This window comes from Pelmatolapia mariae, linkage group LG23, assembly GCF_036321145.2.
Source record: "Pelmatolapia mariae isolate MD_Pm_ZW linkage group LG23, Pm_UMD_F_2, whole genome shotgun sequence".
In the NCBI taxonomy this organism is placed as follows: Eukaryota; Metazoa; Chordata; class Actinopteri; order Cichliformes; family Cichlidae; genus Pelmatolapia; species Pelmatolapia mariae.
The window spans coordinates 46026700-46053751 of NC_086246.1; the positions used below are offsets into that span (position 1 = coordinate 46026700).

Sequence of the window (27052 nt, forward strand, 5' to 3'; positions counted from 1 at the left end):
ATATGAATTTTAACTGAATTATTAACCAATGGATCCAAAATAAAAATTGCAAAAAAAGATTTTAAAAAATGCTTAGATTTAAAAGTGTCGGCAATTAAAGTTTTGAGGCTTTTCCATGCTAAAGGCTAAAGGTTATGCATTAATGGATTACAGTAATTAAAGAAATAATTTATGTTAATCATCTAATAATGTTAGTACGTTCTGTAGGGTTATACTGGACCCTCAGTGTTGTGTTATAATATCAGATAATCTGATATATTTGTAGGCTTTCAAGCCACTTTTTGAAATGAGTAACAGCATAGAACATTTTTTTCAATATCTTTTTATCATATGGGAAGTTTTTCAGATTATGAAATCTATAACTTTGTTTCCATAAGTGCACACTAAACTCACTAGTAATATTCCTGCTGGAAATATAATTTACACACATACAATCTTTACATGCACACATATTTACAGAACATGTGGTTTATTTTAGCATTTTACCTCTATGACGGGTGTCTTTTTGTTCTCCACCTCTTTTCTCTACCCCTTATTTTTTGCTGATTATACATCTCTTTTGTCCAGATGTTACAGGAACAGCACAGTTAATCTAAATTCAATTCATTTACAGTTATATATCACAAAATCTGTGTTGCTGAGGGAACGACAAGACTGAGAGAATTTTACCTGATGTATGAATTCTGAAAGAGCTGTCAGCTTATTACTGATTGTCATATTATTACTGATAACATGACAATTTATAGCAGGTCACAATGACCTTCAGACCATCAGATAATGTTTCAGTGCTTTCCACAGTCAGTCTTCCACTTTATTAGTAATGTTCAACAATACTGTTGAGAATACAAGTATCAGGTGAGACGCATAGCCTCTAACAGCATTTTCATTTGAAATAAACCAGCTGAAAATATCAAAAACCCAGCTACTAATGATAGAGTTTTCAATAGAGTGTGAGAATTAGCATTACCTAATAATAATCAGAACAACATAATAAGCTTTTCTATCAATATTATTTAATGATAATCAGCACAAGAAAAACTTTTAATGTTCTCTTCTGTATTTTCTTATTCTCACTGTTTTAGATTCTTCTTCATAGTAAATATCAACCATCACACTAATCATTCTGTGCATAGCTTCCTGTCAATCTGTTATCATATATTGATCTGCAGAGTAATGTTTGCAGAGATGCTTGAAGACACGTGCATTCTTGCAATGTAGACCCCATGAAAACGCTAATATGATCTGGATTCAAGTTAGCAAGTCAGGTTAAACTTAGAGCCGTGTGCCACTGGTCAGTCCCTATATCAAACTAAAGGTGATAACAAAGAAAAAATTAATACATATTATTTATCAAGGTGGTTTACCGTAATCAGCAGATGTATGCATTATAAAAATAGTTTCTGGCCAGAAAACAGTAAAACAGTTGCACTGAGAAGCTTCATTTGCATAGCAGTTTCTTAATGACTATAAAACAAGTGTGTATGTGTCCTTTCACACCACAAAAATGGAGAAAAACCTTTGGGTGATATACTAAGTCAGACAGAGCAAATGGTGATAGTAATCTATACTTCCTGGTAACTGCAAACAGGAAGATAGATGCAAGAACATTTCCACATGTGCTACCAAGAAAAGTGAGAAACGAGGTGACAGTCAATTGACTCGTGGACTGAGAAAATATATGAGATGAATGAAAACTTATATATGGGGTGAATGAAAACTTATATATGGGGTGAATGAAAACTTTTCATACAAATAAGTAAACAGTAAATACAACTTTGTGTCTCCTATTAGAGAAAGAAAGTACTTTTGGAACTTGGCCTGTTGTCTTAAAGCAACCTAAAGCAAGAAGTAAACATGTGTGGAGCTTTTTTCTTTTCGTGTAATGAGATCATAAGATTCAGGCATGACATTGTCCCCATTAAATACGAAATCACACCTTCTCAATACTTAAATTTAAGTAAATAAATAGTATTGATCACAGACATTGAATATTTTTAAAGAAGTAGGTCAAGAAAAACAGGGTGTTTAAGAACTGAGTGCATCAACTTTTGTGTGTTAAAACAACATAAAACATATATGAGCTCAGACTGAATTTTAACAAAGGGTGTGCTGTCTGCATCATGCTAATAAGAACAGCACATGCTAGCATAACAGCCCTAATGTTCTATCACATTTTTTATTCTACTTTTTACTGGCTGCTAGTAAAGTGCTGTAAAATAAGTATCAGCTGCCACCATCATAATTCTGAATGTACTGTATGATTTCCCGTTAATCCCTTATCATATATGTTGGTGGATCTGTGTACCACAAGTTCATAGCATATCTCTTACCATCGGAGTGTTTGCAGAAATGCTTTCTTGAAGTCATATGCATTGGTGCACATGTGCAGATTTTTATCTCTATCCTGGTTAAAACATCAGACAGCATAATTAAATGAAAAATATGTTGCCTTGCCTGACCTTGCCTGAAATCATCTGCAATCCTGCCATCTTTACATCATGACTTGCTTTTTTCCACCTATCATGTTGCTTTATCACCAGAAAACGATCTCTTCTATTTTATTTTTTTTAACCAATTTACTTATTTAAATGATTAAGAAACTATTATTTCTTTCCAAAATAACTACACTGGAGCACAAGGCTGATGTTTTTCTACTCGACCAGATTCAGTTTTTGACACCCTTTCACAATCATTATGCTTATATCTAAACTCAACAGTGCCTTTAAAAGCTGCTAGCTGTTTTTCTTTTACACCTGTAATGTGTAATTGTTTATCATGACTGAAAGCAAAGACTTGTTTTAAATTTGCAGGTTAGGTTGTTTCTAATGCCAGTAGTCTGTATAATCACCAGTCATTTATATTTTATACTGTATCCAAGACTTCTGTAAGGTGATCACTCTTCATCATTTATATGCTGTTTACCACATTGTCATAAACATTAATTTAGTTTTGTCTTGCATCAGCTGTGGGGTACTGAAATTGCAGACTTACATGCCATGGGAAGGCTGGCTTTCTCCCTGTGTACAGGACCTTGAAATAAAATCCAACATACAAACACATGATTCAACATACAAACTTTTCACATAGCGGCTCAGTATTTCTTTTTCCTGGTAAGGCCATCATTATTGTAAAAATATTTTTGTTCTATGGCTCCAGAATTCCTCCTATAAACTCCCTTCAGTATTAATGTTGGTAGAGAAGGTTATTGTGCTGTTTTCTGACAGAACATTTTAAAGCAAATAAAATAACTGTCTGTGTCACAATAATAACAGTCCAAGAAACGAATGATCAATATAGTATTATCAGTCCTTCAGGAATGAAGTGCTAAAAGAAATCTTTAAAGCAATGCATACAAATCAACTGTAAAATAAAGCTCTGGAGAGTCTGATAAAGTTATGAATGTGGTTCACAGCCACATCATTTGAATATGCAAATAACTCAACTTCTCTCGCTGTTACGAGGAGGTATTTAAAGGCTGAACCTGCCAGTGAAGTTACCCACTGCTCTTCAGTAGCTCAGCCTGACTTTGATCTCACCATGTTTACTCACTGTAACCTGGCAGTACTGATAGTTGTACTGACTCTTCATGATAAAGGTAAGTCTCTTTTCATAGTGCATATGTCATGTCATGTCATGATGACATCATACATGATGTCAAAACTGAGACCGTGCATGGTTAAGATTTTGATTTAATAGAATATGACACAACCCCCCATCCTGCTCCCACTCCCGCAGTTCACACTGGAGAAATCATCGGTGGCCATGAGGCCGTGGCACACAGCAGGCCATACATGGTGCTTTTGGAGATGCACAGACCAGGTGGTCAGAAAGCACACTGTGATGGCTTCCTTGTGAATGAGCATTTTGTGGTGACTGCTGCCCACTGCCAAGCCAAGTGAGTTTAACAAATGTATTTACCTATCAACAGTTTAACAATTTATGTTTACCTAAAGGGAATTATGTGAACCGATAAACTTTCTTATCCAAACACCAAACTTAAGTTACTCTCTGAGACTGAGATCTATGTTTCATAGTGGCTTTATAAGTTTGGTCATAAATTAGTATTGAAAAACTTTCCTTTTGCTGTATATTGTATCACTTAAATCAGCGGTCCCAAACCTTTTTTTGCTCCACGGACTGGTTTATGTCCGACAATATTTTCACGGACTGGCCTTTAAGGTGTTGCGGATAAATATAACAAAATAAAACCAGAACCAGTACCCCCCCCCCCCCCCCCCCCCCAAAAAAAAAAAAAAATATTCATAACACATTTGAAAAGACCCAGGGAAACCAAGTTGATGATAAAAACAAAAAACAAACAAACATGAATTTCACACCCAAGCCTCAACTCTCGGGTACTAAACGACTCACGGACCGGCCCGGGGGTTTGGGACCGCTAACTTAAATGTCTGAACAAGTGTTTGCACTTATTTTATTTCAGGTCCTACAGAGTCTTTCTGGGACTTCATGATTACAACAACAAGAATGAAGTACAGCATGTGAATGTGCCTGGGGAAAATGCATTTCCACAGAAAGGCTATGATCAAGCTGAATTCAAAAATGACATAATGCTTCTGAAGGTAAAATAAACTAAAAAATATTTAATGACAGACTTCACAGTGTTATCATCCTAAATGTGGTTTCTTATCATTTTTGCTCAATTGAACCCAACAGCATTAAATAACATTTTTATCTCTCTTTGTTCCTGAAGTTGAGTACCAAGGCAGTGTTAAACAAGAATGTGAAACCTATTGCTCTCGCAGACCGTGATGATAGATCGCTGCCAAAATCATGCATAGTCTCTGGTTGGGGAAGTACAGAAAACAGCAAACACCCATCTCCCAAACTTTTGGAAGTCAATGTAACCCTGGTTGAAAATGAGATGTGTGTTAAGGAAAATAAGTACTGCTCAAAGGACAAGGGTGGCCCAGGTCAAGTAAGTGTTTTTTATTAAACCTTTACTGTAAATAAATTAATTTATTAATTAATAAGTTTGGTAACTAATGATAATCAGCTTACTGTTATGATTACACTTAGTTATGGTCCAGTAGCTACATAATGTATTGTATGCTTGTATTTCCAGGGAGACTCTGGTGGCCCATTAGTCTGTGAAGATGGAAAGGCGTATGGGGTGGTGTCCGCCAGCAAGCTAAACCCAGATAGATCAGCAATTTATAGTTACACTAAGATACCTGACAACCGAGACTGGATTGACTGCATTATGAAACATAATTAAGATAAAATAAACCATGTAAAACTTAGCTGATTAGAATTTGTGCTTGGGTTTAGCTTGAAAACGAAGTGATGCGATACTGCGTTAAAATTAGATAACTGAGTTGTTTTGATAGACATGCATCTAAAAAACTTACCCCCCCCCCCCCCCCCCCCAAATAAAAAAACCCCAAACCCCAACACGACACAAACATACATGAAGTTGCACATTAGTTACAGTTAAGTAGAATCTGAACTTTTACTATATACTCAATGCTGTTTGTTAAATGAGATGCTGATGTTAGATACTGCATTACCTGATTTTTTTGTTTTTAAAAAGGCCTGTACTTTAAAGATTCTTGTTTCTTTCAGATTCAGGATGATTTGTTTGACAGATGTTATTAAACATTAAAATTTTGCATTTTCACTGTTTTTGTGTTTTTCCAACTGACTTCTTTTCATCATCCATCAGCCAGTCTTATATCATTATGTCATATTAATGGCATAAAACTACAGTAAATACATTAGAATTACGAATTGATTAGAATTTAGCAATTCTGATTTCATTATCAATATTACTTATCGTTTTGGTTCCCATATCGATTCTCATTGACTTTACATTGGCTGCAGGTGTGAATGGATTGTCTGTCTTTACAACAGTGGTCTTCTTAAAAGTGGACATCTGTATAAAAAGCTTTAGACATGTTTTTTTTAGTGAAACTGAAGTACAAGTACTTTATAATATGCCTGGTTTATCTAATCATTAGTCAATTAAATGGCTAATTTCACTTACACTGACTGAGTCTCCTAACAAGACATTAGTCTATGTTTATTAAGCTTCTGCAGAAAGAACAGTCAGCACACAAAGAAGCAAATGCATCAGCCACTGAATCTGCCTGTTTTTGTCACAATTGTGCTGTACACAGACATATACACTCCATGTATTAACATGTTGGCTACACCGCGAATAACACAAACCTGCCAGGCACAGCTTGGGTTTCCAGTGCGTTCAGCATAGGTACTACAAAATGCTTCCCATCCAAGTTGGGTATTGGGTGGGATTGGATGTGTTCAGGCCACCAACTCCTTTTTCTATGACTCCCTCTATGGTCAGTCTACCTTGCTGTGGCCAACGTACACAGCATAGTAGCAAAGCACAGCTTAGCATATTAAGTGAACTTTAAATCATATTGCATTTCATCTATCTATGCTACACTAAATGAATGTTGGGGTTAAAAAATAATAAATAAAGTTAACTTCAGTGGACAACTCACAACCATTCCTTTTACTATTCATTATTATCTGTTACGTATAGTGTTGCACTATATGTAGCTGGAGCTTGGAAGGTATAGCAGCTCATCTACTAATTGGAAGGTTGGTGGTTTGAATCCTGCCTGCTCCATTCTGTATGCCAAATATCCTTAGGACAAGATAGTAATACCAATTTGCTCTTAGATGCATTCACTGGAGTATGAATGTGTATGAGTATGAAAAGTAGAAAAGTGCTAAATAAGAAATCAGAACATCTCCCAGAACAGCCAGAGCTATCATAAACACTCTAAAGTGTCCACAAGAGGTCTCTCTCCACCTTAAGAAGGTATCTATCTGTGCATATTGTACAGTACATGGGTACCTACAACAGCATTGACTTCATGGCTATCAACTATTGTGAAGATCATATTACCTTAGTAATATTAGCGTTTGTTAGATGTAATAGGGTTGCACTCTGGACAGGTCCCAGTCTGGCTCAGGATGTTTGTGGTCATTCACTTTGCCTTTCATAATCTTCCTGGTCTTTTCATAAGTTTTTTTTTTTTTTTTTGACTCCTCTTACAGTTTTTCCTATCCATTGGAAAGGTTTATTTTGTTATACCTTGTTATTTTTCAAACTGAACTGCATCTGAGGAAAGTGTGACACAGCTTGAAAAATCAAGAAGACAGCGGGAGAACCAAAGTCTGTGCTAACTAGCTTTGCCTAATGTTAACCAGAATTGCACATAAGTACTATCAGCTATCATGATAATCCATTCCATGATTATTATCTGGTTCAAAACAGAACAAAGTCACCTTCAAACAGTGGTGTTTTATCTTTCTCTTGCACTTCTCTGTTTTCTTATTTACGTCTGTGAAGGTTCTCAGTCATCCAGGTCATCGTAGTCTAAGGAGCGTGGAAAGAAAACCGTCTGGACTTCTTTAAGTTGCTTGAAGACATTTCACCTCTCATCCGAGAAGCTTCTTCAGTTCTAAGGGTCAAATGGTGGAGAGTCCCAGATTTAAACCCCGTGAACAATGTTCACATTTTGGACAGAGAAGACAGATGGTTTGAAAGAGGAGTGAAAGAAGCCATTTATGTCCACTGTGAGCGACCATCTTTGAACAGAGGCGGTGGTTTACGACACCAACTGTCTGCCATCTTTAATCCAGTTTTGAGATCCCTTCCCAGACGCCTTAACGCCCACTCACATCCTGGGCCATCTGACCTCAGGAAATCACATGATAAGGTGGGGCTAGGTTTTACAATGAGCTCACCCGAAACCCTGGCTGATTATGACCCACACCCGTTTTCACACCTTGGCTCATGTGATTAGGTAGAGGATCATCAGGGGGTCCTTTTGTCCCTCTTTGGGGGGACACTCCCACGGGGTTTAAATCTGGGACTCTCCACCATTTGACCCTTAGAACTGAAGAAGCTTCTCGGATGAGAGGTGAAACGTCTTCAAGCAACTTAAAGAAGTCCAGACGCTTTTCTTTCCAAGCTCCTTAGACTTTTCTTATTTACATTGCTAGGTTACACATATACATTGCACGTGTTCTTCCTGACAACGACTGCTAGCAGCACTGGTGTGACCTGTCTACCACAAACCTCAACATTTTGAATGTACAAGGCTTCCTGTTAATCAGTCATCACATGTCACAATTTGGTTGAACTATGTACCATAAGTTCTCTCTCTTCATCACAGTAATGTTGAATAGATGCTTTCATTAAGACATGTGCACTTTTTACTGGGTTCTGCTGAGCTGACACCACCTGTTGTCTGGCGGAGGGTCATTTGCACAATGCATCCCTTTCTCTTAGAACATCTTAGACTCCCCCAGATATGGGGGCTTTTCCACCCCCCCTCAGTCTCCAGGGCTTGATGCTTGGGTGTGTGCTGGCTCGTTCTAGGTGGCTTCTTGGCGGGGCCTGTGCCCCCTGGCTCTGTCGGGCCCCTGCTGAGGGTGGGTGCCCTTGGGTCTGGGGCACTACAGATCAAAAGTTTACAGTTTTACTATTGTTTTACATTCAGTTCCATCATGTTGATTTACTTATTATGTATGCTGGTGTGCTCCAACTTTCTGAATAGGAAATGCGACTTGAGAGGGCATTCCACAAAACGTTTACAACTGAGAACTGGAATTTATGACTTCAGACCTATTCAGGAATGCACTATAACCTCAGAAACTGCATGTGGGAGGAAGCCAGAGTACCCAGAGAGAACCCACGCAGACACAAGGAGAACATGCAAACTCCACATAGCAAGGCTCTGGCTAAATAGTGGATTAAAACACAGGACTGTGAGGAAACAGTGCTTTTGTTCTACATTTTATCCTTTATCTAACTTTTATCACACATTGTAATGGATGCAACGTGGGGTTCTTTCCTAAGGATACTCTGACACATGAACAGGAGTAGCCTGATCCACAACCTTTTAATTGGTAGACCTATGGCTGCCATTGGAGGGGCTGGAACAGAGTGGTGAAGATAAAAATATATCAGCTGTCAAATGTGGTCATTTTACCATAATCAACATTTGGGTGCACTCTATAAAAGCAGGTACTCACCAGAAAACTACAAAATAGAATAAATGACCTGGTGCTCTGAGGAACCATTAATTTTCAGTAGCAAATAATTTGCATAATGACCCCTTCTTGCAACTCAGTTTCACAGCAAAAAGTTTAATAGATATGCTGGTGTCCATTTCACGCGTTGGTTGCAGTAAAATGGACATGCATGCAAAAGTTTCAGTAAATTGCAGTAAGATGCATTTCCAGTAGATGTTTCTTTTCAAGCCAAAATTAAAGTAATCGCAGGAAAGTGTTTAAACAGACATTATTAACACATTTATATGTGAATACATATTACATACATTTACATGTAAATAAATATGAGCTTTGCCAAAGTGTGAAACTGACACCGTGGTCTGGCATGTCTATTATACACTTTGAAATCAGGTTGCTTTATGACTATATGGCAAATCAGGGTTGTTATTCAGCATGTAGACTTACATTTTTCTTTGTTAATGCTTAAGAAAAGAACACATGAACGAAGAATTTAAATGTACTTTTACTTATTTTACCTTTTAAGATGAAAAAACTACATTATGGTTAAGATTGGTTTTTTCCTCACCAATGTAACCCTTCTGTTAGTTGAGGCTTGGTCCTTTTGATGTCACATCCGCTGTCTGAAACCAAACTACTGTATACAGTCTGAAAAAAAGGAGCAAGTTCTAAGACTTAGAGAATTTCACATATCAGACAGAGGAAGCAGTTTCAATGGCAGTCTATATTTGCTGATAACTGCAAACAGAATCATAAATGCAAGAATACTTTTGTGTACTGAGACTCAAACTGAATTTCCAGTTGTTGTTTGACTCTGATGCATCAAAAACAAAAACAAAAACAAAAACCAAAATGAATGAGCTAAACGAACAAAGAAATTTTAGATTTAAAAGACCAAACTATGAAAGGTTTGAGAAGTACACAGAGTTAAAACGGTGGATGCATTTAAGGATTACAATAAGCATAGAAATATAAGATAAGATAAGATAAGACAAGATAAGGTAAGATAAGATGACTTTTATTAGTCCCACAGGTGGGAAATTTGTATAATGAGCAATAAAGCAGTAAACCTCTACTCTCACTGCACTTACAACCAGAAATGGGGAGTAATGTGTTACTGTAATCCGATTACTTTTTTCAAGTAATGAGTAATGTAAGGGATTACTATTGCTATTTTTTTTTGGTTCTGCCTGTCTCGTTTGGTACTTTAGCAATCAGAATTGTTGTCTGAAGGCCAGGAAAGATGCCCAACGGATTTATTTTTTCAAGTGGAGAAAATATGGCAATGCCATATTGGTCCACTTAATTGATCTATATTATTATTGTTTATTTATTTAGTTTATTTTATTTTAAGTTATTACAAAATGGGACAGACAATCAGACAGAAAGGGAGAAAGAAAAACAGAGGGAAAGGGGGGATACTAAGAGATAACACTGAGAAAATCAGTTGGATCGCTGTTAAAAAAAGAAAAAGAAAACAACAACAAGAGAACAACACAGACATCAAAGCAACAACCTAGATATGTGTAAGTAACAGTAAATACTAAATATTGAATGTTATTGAGCAGCACGCAAGACCGAAAGCGCACAATATGCTTTAAGGTAGCAGCCAAGGAAGATATAGTTTGTGTCTGTGAGCACCTGTGTGTACACCTGTGTGCGTGAGCGCGCTTGAGTTCAAAAGGTTTATGCACGTAACGATTTGCTAGAGGGTGTGGGGAGCCATAGCCCTGCCCCCCAGAGCATGAAGCAGACATTGAGGAGACCCAGGCCCGGACATCCAGAGGCCCAGAGTGCGAAAGCCCAAGGAGGACCAGCGGAGAGGCAACTGCGCCACCTTCCTTGAAAGATTTGAGAAGAGCTACAGAAGTGGGGGTCACCCAGCAGCCAAGGTGCAGAAGCCACAGGGGGCTGCGGGGACAAGCCCACAGGCCCAGCCAGTTGCGCCAGAGAGGACTGAGCCCTGGTCCCAGAGGTCCGAGGGCACCCCACCCCCCAGAAGGGGCCCGACCCAGCCATGGGCGCCAGGCCCCGCCAAGCAGCCGCTGGGAGTGAGCCGGATACATACCTGAGCACCCAGCTCCATACACCGAGAACCACCAACGCACCGACGGCTGAGGGCATCAGCCACTGGCAGGGAGTGTGGTGGTTGTAGACCTGGCCGCCACACCTGAGGGGGGCTGAGATGTTCCCAGAGAGGCGGAGGTCCCTTAAGCATGCTGTGTTACTGCATTACTAAACCGTGATTTTTTTGTGAGTGTCTCATGACAATGATGTGCGTGCGACGTCCGTGGCAGCAACAGACCTATGTAGATAATATGGAGTGTGTGAGAGAGTACAACCATGTAGTGTTAAAAGCATGGAACTACTGACATTCCTTCAAGTTTTACTCCGTAAAAAGTGACAAAAACATTAGTGTCCCTACTGTGGGAAGAAAACTTCTTACCACAGTGAAAAAGTAAACTTCAAATCTGAGCAAGCACCTGGCAAGCCGCCACAGGAATGTGAAATTCACAGAGAAACCCCTGGATCCCCCCACTGAGATGACCACTGCAGCACCGGGCAACTCCCCAACTGCTCTACTCCTGTTAAACAGGTGAAAAATAGATTTAAGAGAGACAGGACTTAGTGCTGCTGCTTAGTGCTTTAGTTTTTGCTGTGTTTTGCGTTTATCTATTTGAAACAGTGAGTGTAAACACAAAAAATATTTTATTTTATATGCTGGAATATGCAGAAAATAGGTTTAAGAGATTGTAGAGAGAGGCATGGCATGGCAAACGTTTATGGAAGATGCAGTTGTGGTAAATAGTTTGCATCCACTCGTCATGAGCATGAATCATAATTTTGGCCTTTCAGTGGATGTAAACTTCTGAACCATAGCTATACTGTAGATGTTTATGTAATCCAGCATCAGATTCAGGTGCTGCACTCTCCCAATGACATTTGTAACAATACCCTAACAATTTGGATTATAAATCTAATATATAAAACTTGCAACTGTTGAATGCTTTTGATGCATGATTAAAAAAAAGATCAACTCAAAACTGAGAGATATCTCACAGCAATTTTACATCATCAGACAGGGGACACAGTTTATAACAGTAATCTAAACTTCATCTTATAAACAGGATGCCAGACGGAAGAACATTTCAGCACATGTCGCCAAGACAGACACACAAGACTGATGCTCAAACTGAATTTAAGTTGATAGGTAATGACTATATAAATCTCAGTATATTGCATTAACAGCCCACAATAGCATCTGGTGTCATTTTCAAAGGTTTAAGTCATGTCATTTGTTATAATAATATGTTTTTCATTATATTTTGAGCTATGTTAACATGTGGGCTTGCACTAGAGAATGTGACTCCATCTCAAACTGGGCAGCTCTACGTATTTCTTTGGTACACTCAAACCAGGGACAGTGGCAGTGACAGAGTTTTTTCCTGCATTATGGATTCTGAAATGGGCTGCCAATTCATTCCTGATTGTTACTTTTTCACCAATATGTTGACTGCTCACAGCAGATAAAAATGTCCTGGTGCTCTTGATGAGCAGTCTGCCACTGGTTTACTCATATTATCTGAGAATCCTGTTAAAAATACAAGCACTAACATATGTGAGGTGAACAATGTAGCCTTTAATAATTTCAAATAAGGAATTTTAATCTTTCACCATGAAGCTGAAAGAATCAAAGTCATCTTGATACAGAGAACTTTTAATGTTCTCTAGTACTTTTGACCTTTCTTGCTGGAAGGACTGGAGTGAAATGAGTGTCAGCTATCAGTTCTTGTTGATCTGTTATCATATATATGGATCTGTGTACTAAATGTCTCATTAACTACATATCTTTTTTTTTTGCAGTGTTCCTGCAGTGTTTGCTGATATGCTTTTTGAAGCCATGTGCACCCCTTATTGCAGCCTACACCGATTGCATGTCATCAGGTTTGCCTTCAAAATACCGAACAGTAAACAATAAATAAATTAAGGAACAACTTCAATCTATATAAAACTGAATTAATTAAATTAAATATGAGCACCGTATAAGAACATCAAAACTGCATGTGCATGCAAGCAAGAGTCAGCCACGAATCTCATTCTAATGAACAAAACATTTTAATTTCCTATTAGATATGTTGGTAGATCCTACAGCTTTGTAGGATGTTTTTGGAAGTCTGGAAGTCTTGTATGCCACTGGTTGAATACAGCAGAGATGTAAAGAAGAAAAGAAGCCACAAAACAAATATGTATAAATATATACTTATAAAGCTGATTTAGCATAGTCGGCAGTTGGGTACATTATTAAAAAAACAAACAGATTCTGACCAGAAATCTGCAAAAGTAAAATGAGTTGATGTACTTTGGCTAGAAGTGAACCTAGGTTTCTACATTTGGCCTTGTGGCATGTGGTCACCTGCTCAACCACTGAGATAAACCAACGCCCATGCAATACTGGTTTTGAGCAGAAAATCATATGTCTAGTGAGATCTTTGTGGCTGTAAAGCGAGCCATAAACGTTGAGCAACGTTGAGTAGAGAAGACTAGAGAGAGGAGTATGTAATAAATTGCAGTTTCACAAGTCAGCGGAATAAGTGATAGTAATCTATGCTTCCTGATAACTGCAAAAAAAAAAAAAAGATTACAGAAGAACATTTCAATATGTGTAACTAAGACAGAAAAATACGCAAGACTGAGAAAAAAAGTGAACTTCAACTGACTCATTAACAGGAAAAAACAAACAAACCCAAAAACTGCGGGAACTTGGATTTAAAAATTGCTTTTCTTTTTCTGTCTATGAATTGTGTTTTCTTCTGATTTCTTGAAGTATTCCATTATATGATTTCCACAACAGAATTATGCCTGCTCTTAATGCTTTGCCACCCGAGATCACAGTTGGTCACTATTGATTTTCAGCTTTGTCCTTTTCACACAGCTTTTCATGTAATCGTTGATATTTTTGGAAATTGGGGGATGTATAGATGCCGTTATACAGTACACTCCCATTTAAATATTTAATGATAATCCATCTGATTTTCCCTTGTCTTAATGATAGAGCTGTAATTTTGGTAAGTCTGTTAATGCAGAGAATCTGCACTTTTACCTTTTTCCATTTTTCTAAACTTTAGGAATAGAACAGAGATATTACTATTACATTAATAATGACAAAAGCACTCAATATGCACACTTTTAACACTACTGTGCAGTTCCTTTTACACTCACTGCTCTGATGCTTTCAACTTGTATTGCTCGTTTAATCTATTCATATCTTTTTCCATAGCACAATTTAATCTTCCTTTGAAAAGTCATGTAAACTTCTGTGAGTACACTTATCAGTTATTGTGATTAGTCAGATGCTGCCAATGCCACTCTTTTCATGCAGAGGAAACCTAGGGTTAACTTTGTGTAACTACCTATGCTGATTGCCAGTATTACAGTAAGTGATCATGGAAAGATACTCTGGGTATGTTGACAACACACAGGCCTCTAGTGGACTCTTTTGTTGTTCACCTGCACATTGATAGTTTTTTAGCCATTCCTCCAGTGAAATGGATTGTCATAGGAAGTGCTGGTCACTAATACTGTTTTCAATTAAACTGAATTCAATTAAATTCAATTCAGTCTTATTTATATAGCATCAATTACAGCAACAATTATAATTACAAAAACAGATGCCTCAAGGTGCTTTATATTGTAAGGTAAGACTGTACAACAACCAGCTATAATACCAGATAAAAATAAGACCTATCAGGCTCTGGAGGTGAGAGATCCTGTGTGAATATGGTTCGTGAATAGAGCCACATCATTCACATATGCAAATGACACAAACTCCTCCTTCTCTTTCTGTGATTAGGAAGCATTTAAAGATTGAATCTGTCAGTGTAGTGTCCCACTTCTCTTTATTAGCTCACCCTGACTTTGATCTTACCATGTTTACCCACTGTAACCTGGCAGTACTTATATTCGTGCTGATTCTTCAAGATCAGGGTAAGTATATTTTCTTAGTGAATACTTATATCTAAAGTCAGAACTGAAACACTGCATGATAAAGATTTTGATGTGCAGAATCTGATGACATTTTTCTTTCTAGTTTATACAGGAGAAATCATTGGTGGCCGTGAAGTTGTGCCACATAGCAAACCATATATGGTGCTTTTGGAGCTGCACAACTTAGGTGGTCATAACAAATACTGTGATGGCTTCCTCGTTCATGAGGACTTTGTGCTGACTGCTGCCCACTGCCATGCAAAGTAAGTTTAACATATGTTTACCTAGAAAGAAGTATGTGGCCAGTATATTTTGTTATCGCAGTAAGCTGGGTTTATGTTACTCATAAACTCAGGGACTGGGATAAAAGTTTTCATGGCGGTTTCATGAATGTACTCATTAAATTTTTGGAATTTTTTTTTCTCTGATTAGTATCAGACCAACGCTCTTCTCTTTTACACTTACAAAAAGTGCCTACACTTATTTCATTTTAGGTCCTACAAAGTCTTTTTGGGACTTCATGATTACAACAACCAGGAGGGAGTAAAGCATGTGTCGGTGCCTGAGACCAATGCATTTCCACACAAAGACTATGATCCAGTTTTTTACAGCAACGATATAATGCTTCTTAAGGTAAAATAAACAACAGTATTTTTTTTGGGTTGTCAAATTTTTATTATTTCTTCCAAGTCAAATTTAATTTCTTATTATTGTTTGTTATTACCTTTAGATAATGTTCAACTAAAACAAACAGCATTAAAAGGAAGGGTCATAAATATGTAATATTGTAATATTTTAACAAATATTTTTGTCTCTCCTTGCTCCTGAAGTTGAGCACCAAGGCAGTGTTCAACGAGAATGTGAAACCTATTGATCTCGCAGACCGTGATGATGGATTTGCGCCAAAATCATGTGTAGTTCCTGGTTGGGGAAACACGGGAAACGGTAAAGACTCTGATGTGCTCCTGGAAGTCAATGTAACCCTGACTGAGAATGAGATTTGTGCTAAGGAAAATAAGTACTGCTCTGAGGGTGCCACTGGACCATCCACGGTAAGTAGCTTTTATACCTTAAAAAAGTTTGGTCAGTAATGACAATGATAGTGTTCACTTGCTGCAATAACTACATACTATTCTTGTATTTCCAGGGAGACTCTGGTGGCCCATTAGTCTGTGAAGATGGAAAGGCATACGGGGTGGTGTCCGCCAGTAGTAACTCAATGCTAGATGGCCTTAAGCTCTACAGTTACATTAAGATACCTGACAAACGAGACTGGATTGATTCTGTCATAGATCATCATCGAAAGTGGTAATTCATGTATTGAATCTATCTTTAAAAAAAGTTATATCACAACTGAGATTTGAATATTTGGACTGATTCTATTAAAATGATGGGTGGCAAGGTGGTGCAATGGTCACACTGCTGCCTTTTTTCTTCCAGCTACAAACCTTTTCTTTGCAAACCTGTAGTTTCATTTTAGTCATAGTTTAAAATCTTAAATTTAAATGTAGAATGAATACCATTTTTTCAATTTTAATGTTAGATACTGCATTTACTACTCTTAAAATCAACAGATTTTAAGATTTCAGATTAGTTTAAGAGAGAAACCAAGATGATATGTTGGATTGTAACAGCAATAAACTGTTGTGCTACTCACTGTGTTTATATTTCATTATACAAACATATGGATAAATGAGAATATATGTATGTATAAAATATGTGTGTGTTTTTGTGTGTATGCGTGTATAATGTATGTATGACAGTTGTAAACTGCACATGCTTCCCAGAGAACATCCCAGGTTAGAGGTTGACAACATACATTCATTGTTTAGCTGTAGTTCATTGTTTAGCTGTAGTTGTTGGCTTAAAAATTGTTCAGCAAATGACCCAGACAGAGATGACAAAGAGCAAATTTTATTAGCTCCATAAATGGAGATAATTTAGATTTTTTTAGAGGACCCTGTAGTAATACAGTACTAATAGAATACTCATGTACATGTTTTTCCTTTTGCTTGTTTGTGTGTTTTTTAAATAATTTTGCAAGAATTTCATACAAACTTTTTTCGCTTTGTCATTATGGGATATTCTGTGTAGCTGTCTGAGGTAAAAAATGAATTTAATCTATTTTGGAATAAGGCTGTAACATGAGAAAATGTGGAACACATAAAGCACTGTGAATACTTTCTGCATGCACTATAGTTGGCGCTGTCACCTCGCATGAAGATCCTGGGTTCTAAACCTCCACTGACTGCCTCATAGTGTCTCATCATGTCTTCTTTTGAGGTTATCCGGCTTCCTCTCACAGTCCCAAAACATGCATGTTAGGTTAAATGGTGACTATAAGGAGCCCGTTCTCACTCCCGAGGCGTAACATCCCGACGTTTTGTCACGTCCTGCGGCGTTCCTGAGGAACGCGAAAGGTGACCTTCCACGTTGTTATGGTACGCGGCGGTTTCCAGCCCTGTACTGCAGCCCTAAACTTAACCTTATCAGTAAGCCTAACCATAACCTTATGCCTAACCTTAACCATAACCTTATGCCTAACCATAACCTTATTCCTAACCTTAACCATAACCGTATCCCTACGCCTAAACCTAACCTTATCCCTAAACCTAACCATAACCTTATGCCTAAACCTAACCATAACCGTATACCTAAGCCTAAACCTAACCTTATCGCTAAACCTAACCATAACCTTATTCCTAACCTTAACCAGCACTTTAATGAGGTGAAATAGTGTTTTCTAAAGCGATTTTAAGGGAAAAAGCGAAGATGTGTAGATTGAGTCCAAACGGTTCTCATGTGTCCGCAGTTTTCCGATGTCGTGACGTAGGAACGCCTTGGGTGCCCGAAAACGTAATATGTTGACGATTTGTCACCTAGCGTAAAATGTTACGATTTGGGAGTGAGAACGGGTTGCTATAAGTTGGCTGTAGGTTAGAAAACGGTGTTGGGGCTCCAGCCCAAACTCAAAAACCTTTCCTTGCATGTTAACTAGAAAAGTTAAATTGCTCCCAGTAAATGGTAAACGCTCAACTACAGAGGACCGTGTTCTGAGAAACATGGATGTAAGTTCTTTATCTATCCTTGTCTATGTAGCTCTTAGGTAGTCTCATCATCTAACTCATTTTCCTTGTCCACATATAGAAATAAATCAAATCATGTGAAGAGGAAACATTATGCTAGCTTTGTATTGGTATAACTGATGAGGTCAAACATCGTACTGAGGGGTCTCTTATAGCTGGATCTTTATGTCGGAAGTGCTGTGCAGCATATGGGTGTATATGTTTGTTAATGTTCAAGAGAATAGTTCACATTCACAGTGTATGTGTGGCCATTTACTATAACACCAAAAACCCACAAAGACAGAGAAAACCTCTGTGTTATACACTGCAGTTTCACAAGTCAGAGGAAATGGTGATAGTAATCTATACTTCCTGATTGCTGCAAACTGGATGACAGATGCATAAATTTTTCCAAATATGCAAGACTGAGAATCGAACTGAACTTCAATTGATTTATCGACTGAAATCTGTTAATTCTTAGTTTAAAAGACCAAAAGTGGAGAAAGCATGGATTTAAAAATGGCGAGAACAATGGGCTTCAACAAATTTCCAATCATTTTCTTTTTCACATTACTGCACAAGGCTAGACACGCAGAACAATGTACATAGATATTTTTTTAGGAAATTGAAATCCAAGGTTGTTTTAAATTTTCCAAAGATTAGGCACTAGTTTTAAGAAAACTCTTTATACCTACACATGTTCACAGGCTGTGTGGGTGTGTTTCTGACTGTTCTTTTGACTGATCTGCTCCACGAATGGGACTTTTTTTGCATTTAGCTTCATATTGAAAAGGGCATTTCTCTTCTTTACTCTTCTTCTCCTCTTCTTTCCCTCTCGCTTTCTCTCAAGTCTCTCAACTCTCAAGTAGAATCAGATAGACAACATATGTCTCATTGAGTGAAAAATCAAATACTCAACTGATAAAGATGCATTAGCATGTTTGCAGCTGGCATAACAGAAGGCCATCTTTATTACATGGAATTTTAATGTCATCTCTTTTTTGTTTTCTTATTTTCCCCGAGTGACTTTTAGTAGAACTGGTAGTAAGTGTCAACCACAACTGTCGTCATTATGAATGTACGTGACTTCTTGTTAATCTCTTATCATTTAAAATGGTCTATGCGTTGAAGGTTCACAGCATATCTCTTGTTATCTCTTGTGATCACAATATTGGTACAAAGATGATTTTTAGAAGCCATGTGCACTGTTTCATGCAAAAATGTATCAGATCTGAATTCAAGTTAACAAGCCTTCTTTTTTCAATAAAGATTTTAAAGAGTGACTGTAATCTATGCAGAACTAAGTATAAGGAATGAAAACTGGTTAGAACATTATGATTAAGGTAATTATATTCTCCTGCATGATAGTTTTGCATTCCTTGTGTTTTTCTTTTACATTGCTGTATCACCAGGAGAGATTAATTTATACTTATAAATTAATCTCTCCTGGTTTATACTTACCACAGCTGTTTTTTTTCTTTTTATTAGACAATGTCAGTGGTCCGCGTATTCATACGTGAATTATATTTTATACTACATCCAATCTCCCTGTAGGAAGACGTCTTCTCTTTATTTGTACTTTTATGCTTTACCACATTTTTGTATTAATGTTTTTCTCACATGCATCAGTCACCAGTTGTGGAAACTGCAAACTTACTTGTGTAAGTCTGGGCTTGTGTCAAATATTTTCATGTAATTCACTCCTTTTCTTTTCCAGATGACTGTAGACTATGTAGATTTTCTTTTACCACATGGTTATTGAGGCCATTATTGTTAATCTCATAAACTGCTTGAAATCTGCTTTAAATCCATAAAATCTCTTCATCATTAATGTGGTTGATAAAGGCTATAGTTAACTTATCTGAACTAACACAATTACCTTGTATACGCTAACTTTTTAGCTAACAAATACTTTCCTTCTCACAATAATAATACAGTCTAAGATAAGAAAAACATATGCATTTGTCTTCTTAATCAGATGTAATGTTTTTAAAAAGCTAATATTTGTGGATGTGAATGTGGTTCAAAGCCACATCATTTGCAAATGTACACACACACACACACACACACACACACACACACACACACACATACACACACACACACACGCCTCCTTCTCTCTCTGTTCCAAGAAAGCATTTCAAGATTGAAGATGTGAAGTGTCGTATCATTCTCTTCAGTAGTTCACCCTGACTTTCATCTCGCAATGGTTGCCCTCTGTAATCTGGCGCTAACGATATATGTATTGACTCTTCAAGGCAAAGGTAAGGTTATTTTCATGACGTTCCTGCCTGGGGGAAATACGGGAAACGGTAAAGACTCTGATGTACTCCTGGAAGTCAGTGTAACCTGACTGACAATGAGCTTTGTACTAAGATAAATAAGTACTGCTCTGAGGGTGCAACTGGACCAACTTATGTAAGTAGTTTTTGTATCTTAACTAGAGAAAAAAAAGTTAGGTCAATAATAATAACAAGCTCATTGTTCAATTGTTACAATAACTACATACTGTTCATGTATTTCCAGGGAGACTCTGGTGGAACATTAGTCTATGAAGGTGGAAAGGCTTATGGGGTGGTATCCGCCGGCAAGCAAAACTCAGATTTCCTGCCCTGAAAATCAACCAAAAAAGTAATTTCCTACTTTGTGCTGTGCAGCTTTGATTAATCGAGAATGAGAATCCAGAATATCATGTTTTTTAGCAGCGTATTATCAAGCAAGAAACATTTTCTCTTTCACTGTGATCTTTCAAGATGACTTCTTTTCACCATGAAAATGCAAATGAGTAAACAGCTCATTTTAAGTAAAAATTGATTTTTGTATCTTAGATTTACAATATGATACATACTACAGTACAACAGACATTGATGTATGAAGAAAAATGAGTGAAGATAGTTAAAACTAAAAAGCTAAAGCTGAAATGAACAATAATAGAATAAATGAAATATGACAGAATAATACAGGTCAACCAAATTGACCTGCCACATCCCTGATTTTTGGAACAAATTGGCTGGGGTTTAATACCCTTCAGGGCCGTATGTGGGGATGCGATCACAGCTGTTAGTAGCGTGTAGTATTTGTTATTGACTAATAGGCTTTATTGAGTGGGTCATGACACTCACAAAGAGGAAGAACACACCCAGTTGTTGGTGCCTAAAAAGGAAATGATATTCCAGGCGGCTCATTATATGAGTCTCCGCAGCAGGTACAGCCTGCTCTGCCCTTTCCTGTAGAGTGCACGTCCTGCCCAGAATGTCAGTTGGTTAACCAGCCTGCCATTCCAGAAGTGCCTTTGCGCCAACTACCATTAATGGAGGTCCTGTTTGAGCACACTGGCATTGACATCATCGCGCCGTTTCACCGGAGTGCACGTGGCTACTGCTTTGTATTAGTTCTGGTGGTATATGCAATGCGATACCTGGAAGCAGTGCCGCTGTGCACCATTTCTACAAAGAGTGTGGTGTAGGTGCTGTTTCAGGTAATCTTCCAAGTCGGCATCCCGAAAGAGATACCTACTGACCAGGCCACATCGTTCATGTCTCGCACACTAAAAGAGCGGTACGAATTATTGGGCGTTAAATCTGTTCTACAGGCTGCCTGAACATAAGCAGCAAATTGTTCAGAAAGAACTGGCTGAAATGCTGAAAATGGGAGTAATAGAAGCGCATGGTGTAGCCCCATAGTTCTGGTTGTGAAAAAAGATGGGTCTATACGGTTCTGTGCTGACTACTGCAGGGTGAACGAAGTGTTATGGTTTGATGCCTACCCCATGCCCTGGGTCGATGAGCTCCTGAACCGGTTAGGCACAGCTATTTTTTCATGACACTGGATTTAACCAAGGGCTACTGGCAGATTCCCTTGTCTGCAGAGTCCAAGAAAATATGTCCCAGCAACAACGGTTGAGGAGAGTGATGGTGCATCGAGGCTTCTCCACTCTGTACGGTTTGTACCAGTTCGTCAGATTTACTTTTGGCTTGTTCGGAGCCCCAGCCACATTCCAGTGCCTCGTGGACCAGGTGCTGGGGCCGCATATGCAGTGAATACCTGGATGATGTTATCATCTACAGTGACACCTGGGTGGGGCATGTGCAGCAGGAGCTTCCTGTCTGTGTGTGCGGCAGGTGTGTCCACAGGTGGAGAAAATGACAGCTATTGAATCCTGCCCTCGCCCCAAGACCAAAAAGGAGGTGAGACAGTTCCTGGGGCTGGCTGCTTACTATCGCCAGTTCATGCCTGGGTTCGCGGACCTGGGTTCGCGGACCTGGGTTCGCGGGTGACCCCTTGACCGATCTCACCCGAAAGGGCACCCCAGATCTGGTCCAGTGGACTGAGCAGTGCCAGGCGGCATTTGTGTTGGTAAAGAAGGCTCTCTGTGGGGAGCCACTGCTCCACACTCCTAACCTTTCCGTCCCTTTCATCCTGCAGACCCAAACAGAGGGCCCTGCTCCAGTGGCTGCACCCCATGAAGGATGCCATTACCCAGGGATCAAAAACTCCAGCAACACTTGAAGAAAGAAGAACAACTTTAATAATTGACCAACGCGTTTCGGCTTGTGGCCTTCATCAGGGTCATAGTAAAACATTGTAAAAAAATTGCTTAAATACAAGACAGGAAACAGAAAAAAAAAATTTCTGTTAAAGTTGTTCTTCTTTCTTCAAGTGTTGCTGGAGTTCCTGCTTTTTTAATTCTTTCATCTTCTCCATGCACCTTGGAAGCAGGTGAAGTTGTGCCAGGATTTTTAGCTGTGATTACCCAGGGATCACCCGGTGGTATCTGGCTTTGCATCCCTTTAGATTCAAGGTGGTCCATAGGCCAGGGTCACAGATGGTTGTCTCCCACTCCGGGGAGTGGTAGGTTCAACCGGATGTAGCCCCAGCCTCAGTTGGGCGGTGGGGTTGTGTGACAGGGGTGTGGTTTCTGGCTCCGCTGCAGTGGAGGGGTGGTGCTGCAAAAAGATCAGCTGACTGTGACAGGAAGATGGCGCCTTTGCTCGGCTTGACGTCTACCTGCCTACGCTGTATTGTATTTTATGCTTTTATATCAGCCCTGACATTTAATAGATGGAGCTATGCTGCTGTGATTTACGATCACAGCAGCATAGCTGTTCTTCCTTGCTCCACATCAAAGAGTCTATGGAACGTCTTTATGATGACTGGGACAGTTATAGAAAAACTTTCCCCCCACCATTTGTGCACTCTTCCACCCCACCGGATTACTTCTTGCTACCTGCGAAACGTGCCCTAAGCAATTCCAAGAAGAAATCGAGGAAAAGAGGCTGTAGGGCCGGCATCCAGGTACACATCAGACGAGCCTACAGATCGGAGATTTCCCGACTCGTCTGGAGGCGTCCCCGGTTTCTGCTGCCAGTTACCCTTCCGGATTTGATTGGAAACACGTACTTGCAGCCACTACAGCGTGGATCCTGCCCATCTGATGCTCTGGATTTTGCCGATTATCTCCCCACCGCTGTGCCCTCACAGCCTGCATCGCACAACCGGTGGTTGGCCCCGCCGGTTCCGTGGCGCTGCTGGAGACCTCGCGTGCGGACACGGTGTTTGCTGTCAGTTCCACTCCGACAAGCTGATGGGAAACCTGCGCTGCCAGCTTTTAATCGGATTGCGCTCTTGAACGCCCGCTCCATTGCAAACAAATCCTTCTCTCTGAATGAGCTCTTCACAGGGAAAAGCCTGGACTTTCTGTTTCTCACTGAAACATGGCAGAGGGATGGCAAATTTATTCACCTAAACGAACTGCGTCCTGCAGACTGCTCTTACTTGGGCGCCCCCCGTTTAGGTCGCCGTGGTGGAGGTCTTGCTGTTGTCTTTAAGGACAGTTTCACCTGCAGAGGTATGCAAACTGAAAACTATTCTTCCTTTGAGTCGCAAACAATTAAGGTGGGCTCTACGAACATCTTTTATTGTGTCTTAGTCTATCGCCCTCCTGGCCCTGCTACTGAGTTCTTAAAGGATTTTATGGACTTCTTATCTTCTATTATCAAGCTGGAGAAAGTTTTAATTCTTGGGGATTTTAACATTCATATTGATGATGCCTCATCTAACTCTGCAGCTGAACTTCTATCTATATCTGAGTCTTTTAACTTTGTCCAACATGTCTCTGGTCCAACCCATTTAAAAGGCCATACTTTGGACCTTGTTTTTTCCTTGGGCCTTGGGCAATGTGTTTGCTGAGGATGTACATTTGAGTGATCATAACTGTATCTTCGTTGAACTTAATTTTAGCTCTAAACAAACGCCTGTGAAGTTAAAAACTCATAGACACATAATAACTGAGACTACTGCTGAGAGGTTCTCCATTATGTTTGACAGGTCTCCACTTTTTACCGGAAACGATGTAAATGTTCTTATTCAGTCTTTTAATAGGGAATGCACATCCATTTTGGATCAAGTGGCACCTATTAAAACAAGCTCGGCTTTACAAAAGAAGACATGCCCTTGGATAAATGAGTCTATCTTAAACTTAAGGAGAATATGCCGCAAAATAGAACGACTATGGAAGAAAACCAAACTTGACGTACACAGGCTCCATCTTCGAGATCTCACGCTCTCCTTAAATGACACAGTGAGAACTGTCAGAACAGAATATTTTTCTAGACTCATAACAAAAAACAAGAGAAATCCCAAGTTTCTTTTTGACAAAGTTAGTGCTATTGTCTCCCCAGATGTGGTACCTTTAGATGTACACTCTAAAGTAGATAGTAATAAACTCCTCCGATTTTTTGTTGATAAGATTAACGACATCAATGCTAAAATCTCCCCAAAGCTTTCTTGTTCTCCGAGTCGGGCACTCCCTTTGTACTCCTGGTCGACTTTTACAACTGTAACATATGATGAAATAGCAGCCCTGGTTGACAAAATGAAGCCATCCTCAAGCCCCTCAGACATTATCCCCACTAAGCTTTTTATTAATGCCTTTGACACCATTGGTCCTTGGGTTGTGAACCTTTTTAATCTTTCTCTTCAGACTGGGGTGTTCCCCAGCTTTTTTAAACATGCCATTGTGGAACCAAGGCTCAAAAAACCCAACCTGGACCCAACACTACTTCAAAATTTAAGACCTATCTCCAAACTCCCATTTATGTCAAAACTCCTTGAGAAGGCAGTAGCTGTCCACCTTATGGCATACTTGGAGAAATATAACATCCATGACCGTTTTCAATCTGGGTTCCGTAAATTGCATTCCACTGAGACAGCACTACTGAAAGTTACTAATGATATTATGATGTCAGCAGACTCCGGAGAATACACAGTCCTAGTCTTGTTAGACCTTACCTCAGCCTTTGATACAGTCAACCATACCATCCTGATAAACAGACTGAGAGACCTGGTTGGGATGTCTGGTTCTGTTCTAGACTGGTTTTCATCTTATATATCTGAAAGGAGTTTTAGTGTGTCTGCAAACCAGATCATGTCGGAATCTACAGAGTTGTTGTGTGGAGTTCCTCAGGGCTCTGTGCTGGGACCTATTCTGTTTTTAATATACATTCTTCCTTTAAGTCAGATAATACAGCAGTTTCTTGAAGTATCTTATCATCTTTTTGCTGACGATATTCAGCTATATTATTCTTTTAAGCCTGCTGAAGCTCATAAGCTCTCCAATCTGATTGACTGTTTAACCAACATTAAACAATGGTTGAACAATAATTGCTTACAGCTAAACCCGGCCAAAACAGAAACTTTGATTATTGCACCAGGCAGTGCAATACCTGATATTAAATGGCGACTGGGTGACTTAGGTTCCTCACAGAAACATAACCTTAGAAACTTGGGTGTCATTTTTGATGAAGCTTTTTCTTTGGAGAGACATTTAAATCAGATAGTAAGAACCTGCTTTTTTCACTTGAGGAACATTTCTAAACTTAGATCCATCGTGTCAACAAGTGAACTCGAGATGATAATACATGCTTTTATCTCTACAAGACTTGACTACTGTAACAGCCTGTTTACTTGTCTAAACATGAAAGGGCTAGCCCGCCTACAGGTTGTTCAAAACTCTGCAGCAAGGCTACTGACCCGCTCGAACAAGGGTGCTCATATGACCCCTGTTTTAAAGTCGCTGCACTGGCTACCAATCAGATTCAGGTTCCATTTTAAAATTCTAGTTTTAACTTTTAGAGCACTACAGAGACAGGCCCCCCCTACATTGCTGATCTGATTCGTACACATACCTCCACTTGTAACCTGAGGTCAGTAAACCAAAACCTTTTAGTGGTCCCCCACACTCGTTTTAAAACCCGAGGGGACCGATCTTTCCAAGCTGTTGCACCCAGACTGTGGAATGCACTTCCCCTATTTCTACGGAGTTTGGACTCAGTGGAGACCTTCAAAAAGCAGCTAAAGACATTTTTATTTCAAAAAGCTTTTAATTAGACCAGGGTTTTTATGATGTATTTTATGACTGTATTATGTTTTTACTTTGTAAAGCACTTTGTGACATATGTCTTTGAAAGGTGCTATATAAATAAACTTTACTTACTTACTTGCAGCGGGCTAGAGGGGCAGTGCCAGGGAGGCTAAGTGCCAGGTGAAGGGGATTTCACTAGTGAACGCTCCTCTTTTTGTAGTGACGCTGAGGACCAGAGAGGAGGTGTGTGTGTGTGTGTGTGCAGAGACAGCTGGAAAGCTTTCCAGAGCAGCCAAGGTACCAGACAGGAAGCTCTGTGGCTGAGCTGCCATGAAGAAAAGCATGTAGTGTTTTGACACCCTGTAAAAATAAACTGTTTCACTATAATGAAACACTATGTGGGTCCGTGGTGTGTCACACCAACTTTAACTGTTTTCTTTTTACTTCATCATAATAAATACTCCACTTTCTTCTGTATTCTTTACATTTCTGGACCCATTTCTGTAGTGCTTAGGACAGAAGTTGACTAAAGATATTCATTCCCTCAGAGACTTTTATTAGTTGACATCAGGGACCTAAAATCAGTCTAAAAACCTTTTAGTCCAGAGAG

General features: G+C 39.1%; 2 protein-coding genes across 2 annotated transcripts; both read left to right on the top strand.

Annotated features, from left to right (window-relative positions):
* Nucleotides 1-3530: 3530 nt before the first annotated feature.
* Nucleotides 3531-5253, top strand: LOC134621058 (granzyme B-like). The gene is made up of 5 exons (XM_063467465.1): nt 3531-3595; nt 3736-3895; nt 4442-4580; nt 4712-4936; nt 5084-5253. The coding sequence occupies exons 1-5, from the start codon at nt 3538-3540 to the stop codon at nt 5234-5236; spliced, it is 735 nt and encodes a 244-aa protein (XP_063323535.1). The 5' UTR covers nt 3531-3537; the 3' UTR covers nt 5237-5253.
* Nucleotides 5254-14928: 9675 nt separating this feature from the next.
* LOC134620752 (granzyme B-like) lies at nt 14929-16664 on the top strand. The gene is made up of 5 exons (XM_063467038.1): nt 14929-15015; nt 15119-15278; nt 15510-15648; nt 15846-16067; nt 16163-16664. The coding sequence occupies exons 1-5, from the start codon at nt 14958-14960 to the stop codon at nt 16325-16327; spliced, it is 744 nt and encodes a 247-aa protein (XP_063323108.1). The 5' UTR covers nt 14929-14957; the 3' UTR covers nt 16328-16664.
* Nucleotides 16665-27052: the final 10388 nt, after the last annotated feature.